General features: G+C 39.3%; 1 protein-coding gene across 1 annotated transcript in view; it reads left to right on the forward strand.

The window, feature by feature from the left end:
* Nucleotides 1–5,882, forward strand: part of SIK2 (salt-inducible kinase 2) — a 122,465-nt gene that overhangs the window by 79,416 nt on the left and 37,167 nt on the right. Inside the window, exon 4 of the mRNA XM_006833812.1 lies at nucleotides 3,067–3,228. Within this exon, the coding sequence (XP_006833875.1) occupies nucleotides 3,067–3,228 (162 nt within the window). The remainder of the gene's footprint in view (nucleotides 1–3,066; nucleotides 3,229–5,882) is intronic.

Here is a 5,882-nt window from a genome sequence, read left to right on the forward strand (position 1 = left end):
AAAAAAAATGGTTGCAGCAGTACATCAATTAGCAGCTGACTGAAATTCAAGCTGGATTCAGAAGAGGATGTGGAATGAGCGATGTCATTGCTAAGGTCAGGTTGATCATAACTGAAAGCAGAGAATACCAGAAGTATGTTTACCTGTGCTTTATTAACCATGCAAAGGCATTCGACGGTGTGAAACATAACAAACTATGAGTAATGTTGTGAAGAATGGGAATTCCATGACACTTGTGGAATTCCTCATTGTGCCCATGAGGAATCTGTACATAGATCAAGAGGCCATCATTGGAACAGAACAAGGGAACACTGAATGGTTTAAACCAGAAAAGATGTGCTCCCGCATTGTAATAAATTTGCATGCTGAACAAATAATTTAAGAAGCTGGATTATATGAAGAAAATATAATCTCTGGCATCAAGACTAAAGGAAGACTCACTAACAACCTGTGATATGTAGCTGACAACAACCTTGCTTGCTGGAAATGAAGAGGACTTGAAATAGTTACTGATGAAGATCAAAGACTATAGTTTTCATAAAGAAAGCGAAAATCATCACACCTGAACCAATAAATAGCATCACGATAAACAAAGAGAAGATTGAGGTTGTCAAAGACTTCATTTTGTTTGGAGCCACAGTGAATGTTCATAGAAGCAGCAGTCAAGAAATCAAACAATACATTGAACTAGGCAAATCTACTGCAGAAGACCTCTTTAAAGTTTTAAAGCACAAATATCAGTATGAAGACTTAAAGTGCTCCTGACGTAAGCCATGGTATTTTTAATCGCCTCATAGGCACTTAACAACAACAACAAAGGCATGTGAAAGCTGGACAATGCGTAAAGAAAACCATCGACAAAATGCCCATTTAAGGCAATGTTGCGCCACGTTTTATTTTTATAATATTGTTGATGGAAAGGTTCCTGATACCATTCAGGATAGGACTTCCTAAGCTAAGTATTTATGTGCTTACTGTACCTGTGGTGTTTTGTGCATGGTGCTATGCATTGCAGGTAGACAACATGAGAATGTTTTGGTCCTTCTTCTCAGGAAGTTTAATTGAAGGTGTGTTTTATTTCCTAAAACATCACATTAAGGTACTTGTGTGTGTGTGTGTGTGTGTGTGTGTGTTTGAAGATTTATGATCATTATAGTGTGAGACTGTGTGTGATAAGGCATTCAGACAAGGGAGAATCATTCCTACCTGAAGTGATGGGTGGTTTAAGGGCCTGGTGGTATTTGAGCAGGGTTTTGAAAGGAAACTTGCTTGATATAGTTTTAAAATGCAAAGATTCTAGTTCCAGGTTGACCATTCACGTATCAATTGTTCATTGTCAGCCAGGCTACTTAATCCCTTGGATCCTCAGTTTTCTCCTCTACAAAATAGCATTCCAGTAATACAAGGAGGCTTCAAGTTCATGGAAAAAAATCAGTGACCTTTTCATTGCATTTTTTACGCAAACTTTCTGAAGCCTTCATGTAATCATAGGTTTTTAGAGTTACTGTAATATGAACATGCTTCATAACCTGTAAGCTGTAATATGTTGTTGTTAAGTGCTGTTGAGTAAGTTCCAACCCACAGGAACCCCGCATAGGGTTTCCAAGGAGTGACTGGTGAGTTTGAACCATAACTTTGTGGTTCAATCTGACCTTGCCGTCCCATGCTTTATTCTCCAGTGCCATACCAGGACTCCAAAATTGCAATGTTAGTGTTAGTAAATTTTATAGTAAGTACTGAGAATGGCATAGGCCAAAGAGATGGAATTTTAAAGAAAAACAACAGTCAGATAGACTGGAGCAAAACAGTATATGGGCAGGCGATTGTGCAATTTACTCAGGAAATTTTTCTTTAAATAGAAAAATCTTTCAAGGTTTGTGTTAACCTTCTTCCACAAAAGATAAGTTCAGAGTCACTCCCATGGTTCAATTTTCAGTGAAGCAATAAATAGATAGCGGGGACAACTACACTCGTGAGGTATGCACACCATTAGAGATTTTTAAAAAGACAGCAATTACCCAAGGTTCAGAGGATTGGGAAAGAAGGCAGAATGAAGACAAGAACCACAGGGAGGAAGTGGGATAAATGGTGTCCCATTGAGGGGTTGCAATCATTGAGATGAAACAAAGTGTATGATTTATTAAATGTGAAACTGATGATCTGCTCTGTGCACCTTAATTCACAATAAAAAGTCAAAAAAAAATTTTTTTTCAGAGGATTTTAGGTGACACTCCAATGAGCTCTACTTTTTAGGTCTAATGAATTTCAGTAAACCACTTTAATAAAGATTGTAACTGTACATAAGATAGCCAGTACACCTTGCAATATTATATTTACCTTCTAGTTTCGAGTTCATGGCTGTCATCACAATGCTTGATTGAGAGAACAAATCTGCATATACGTTTGTAGATCAGAATTTAAGCAACTTCCAAGTACACTCTATGGTTTGTATAATAAATGAAAAACATGCTATTAAAAAAGTTATCCTTTTTAAAAATAAAAAAAAAATGTCCTTTGGTAGGATGTCAGAGATTCATGTTCTTGGTTTTATCTAAATTTTCATTTTTAAATGTTGTTTGGGAAACATCCAATACACTTCTCAACTAAAATAGAAGGAATGCTTTGACATAAAAAGCATTTTGCCGCTTGCTGTTGTCTGGTCATGGGCTCTCACCATTTATCTGTACTGCAATGAAATATTATTGGAATTACTTCTCTGAAGGGCAAGGAACTTGGAAAACATATTTGAACACTAGCCCTTATTCATTAAAAAAGCTATTGAGGGTGAAATCCTAGTTACAAACTAAATAAAAGCCATTGCCATCATGTCAGTACCGACTCATGACAAGCCTGTATGTGTCACAGTAGATCTGTGCTCTATAAAGTTTTTAATGACTGAATTTTCAGAAGTAGATGACCAGGCCTTTCTTCTGGGGTGGACTCGAACCACCACCTTTTCAATTGGCAGCCAAGTGTGTGACCATTTGCCCCACTCAGGGATTCCTGAACCCTGCTAGTGGTTTATTTTCTTTGGTGAATAATTCTAAACTCTGTCTTCTTTTACAGATTACCTTGCTAATCATGGCCGGTTAAGTGAGTCTGAGGCCAGGCGTAAATTCTGGCAAATCCTGTCTGCTGTCGATTATTGTCATAGTCGGAAGATTGTGCACCGTGACCTCAAGGCTGAAAATCTCCTGCTGGATAATAATATGAACATCAAAATAGCAGGTAACGGGGTCACAGCTCACTCTACCACCATCAGCATTTACAGCAACAAACCTGCAGGCACAGATTCAGGATCATTTCTACCTGATAACATCACACTTTCTCAAAGTACATATTATCCATCAATTACACAGAGCTTGATGCATAATTAAAAGTCACTGTAAACATCACAGTGAGAGGGCTGCAACTGGAATCTGATTCATGTCCTGGTCCCTCTGTGGGGGTTCTGCTGGAGGAGAGTCATCTGTCTCCACGTGAGAGTGATCGGAGGGACTGGTAGTGTGGGTTTACTGGCTCTGTACCCTGCTCTCCTAATTATGGATGATGGCTGCATGGAGGTTTCATACAGAGAAAGTACAAAGAGGTAATGGAAGTAGAATGAGAAAGGTTTGAGCTGCAAAAAACACCTTGCCAGGCTCTGGTAGAATAGAGTTTTGATTCATAACATGAGGACTAAGGGTAGAGATTCTATTTCTTTGCTCACGTGGGCAAAACCTTCAATCCATTCAATAAATATTTATGGGAATACAAATCATAAAGCCATTTCCTCTGCCCACAGAAGTCTAGTGAGGAGAATAGATATCATTAACATTGAGCTTGACAGTTGCCATAAATAAGGTATGTCTGAAGCACGGTGGGAGGAGATGTGAGGGGACATCAGTCTCCCCCAGAAGTCAGAGAAGCTTCACAGGGAAGGAGCTAGTTGAACTTAGGCTTGAGAGCTGAGTTGGAAGCTTGCCAACAAGATAAACAGAAGTAGACGTTCCAGGCAGACAGTGTAAATACCACAGGCATGAGAAGAGTGATTGAAAGTTGAATGGTTAAATGTAAAATGTGTAGGAATTGAGATGACACAGGAGGAGCTGGGGTCTCGAATGCCATGTAAAAGATGTTACAGTAATAGTCTGTGTCGTCTATTGAAAGTCTCAGGGCCGGCTGGGTGTGAAATGGAATGAGATACCCTGAGTATATTTACATGTTAGAATGCTAATGCATCTGGAAGCAGAGTGGCCATAGTTAGGAGATGGGAGGAAGGTCATAGAGACGAATTGAAATGCATTATTCCTTCTAATTTTACTTTCTCTGTTTTTTCTGCTGATGAAGATCCTTTTAATTGCTAAGTGGACTGAATAAATGTACTGTTTTAACCAACCTGTATGTCAAAATTGAAGAGTAGCCCTCACCAAAGCTAGATTTAAATTAAAATATTTCTCTCTGTAAATAAGAAAACGTAAGGCAAGTGTCAGGCGTGGTTCGTTTTATTAAATACAGAAAATTTATCTACTTTATGCTTCTTCATTTTAGTCCTGGCTCTTCCACTTCAACTATCTGCATGATCGCACACACATTTCTCAAGGTCTCCTTCCTCAGTTTCCTTATCTTTAAAAGGGGAATGGCAAGATTTCATATCTCATAGTGTGATTACTGGAGTTAATATTTGCAGACTACTTAGAATAGTGCCTGATACATAATTGGTGCTACTTAAAATGTTAAGTCAATTGTTAATTAAAGCTTCTGGCAGCACGTATGCATTCAGTAAAATGTAACTGTTATTTGTATTTAGTGTGTAATTGATTCTAGGTGATAGTCACTTGACCTCCCTCAGCACAATTTTTTTTAAACCAAGACCCTAAAGTCTTACTGAATGCAAATCTTAAAAGAACATGGAAAGTCTATCATTTGTATTCTAAATTGCTTCTACTTGACTCCAATGATTTTTTTTTTTTTTTCCTGAGAGAGACCGTAAATATAATTGTTGTTTTTGGCTGACTCATGACAACCTCGTGTGTTGTAGAATAGAGCTGTTCTTGACTGTGATCTTTAGGGAAGCAGGTCACCAGGTCTTTCTTCCTAAGAGTCACTGAGTGGGTTAAGCTGCCAATCATTCAGGTCCCTGTCTTTCTCAAACAGCTTGAGCCACCCAAGCTCCTTTGAACATAATTAGTAATATGCATCGCAATTCAGTTGTCTTTAGCCCAAGGGGAAAGCCTTTTTTTTTTTTTTTTCCCCCCCCCCGAGTCAGTCCTACCATGTCATCTCTCAATTCTCCCAACATCTTTCTTAGTACTGGAAGACCTTGAGGCAGGTTTTTAATTCTGTCAAGTTTTGTGTCCTAGAACTGAGAGAGGGGAAGGAGGCTGAGATAGGTGTTGTTGGTTAAACAATTGTTAAAAATCTTACGTGTGTTACCCTAACACCAACATTTTCATGTAAGAAGGGCTGTACATCTGCAAGCATCGTGAGACTTTGTCTTTATTTTTCTAGTCTATGTACCACTTGTTAAGTACCATCAAGCTAGTTCTGACTCATAATGACCCTGTATAGGGTTTCCAAGGGGCGGCTGGAGGGTTTGAACCACCGACCTTGCTGGTAGCAGTTGAGTGCTGATCCTACGGCACCACACCAGGACTTCTAAGTAGCACTATCGCTGTTAAGTTCTGTCAACTTTGCAGTTCAAACTTACCCTGAGGTCGAGTGCATTATCCTGCAGCATCACACATAGCACTGTGGTTGTTAGGTGGGTGGATCGAGTCGGTACCGACTCATAGCAGCCTTACTCACAGCAGAACGAAACACTGCCCGATCCTGGGCCAACCTCACTACTGTTGCCACGGTTGAATCCATTGATGCTGCCATGCTGCCACTTGGCTAATCCA

Source organism: Chrysochloris asiatica, unplaced genomic scaffold, assembly GCF_000296735.1.
Source record: "Chrysochloris asiatica unplaced genomic scaffold, ChrAsi1.0 scaffold00008, whole genome shotgun sequence".
Taxonomy (NCBI): domain Eukaryota; kingdom Metazoa; phylum Chordata; class Mammalia; order Afrosoricida; family Chrysochloridae; genus Chrysochloris; species Chrysochloris asiatica.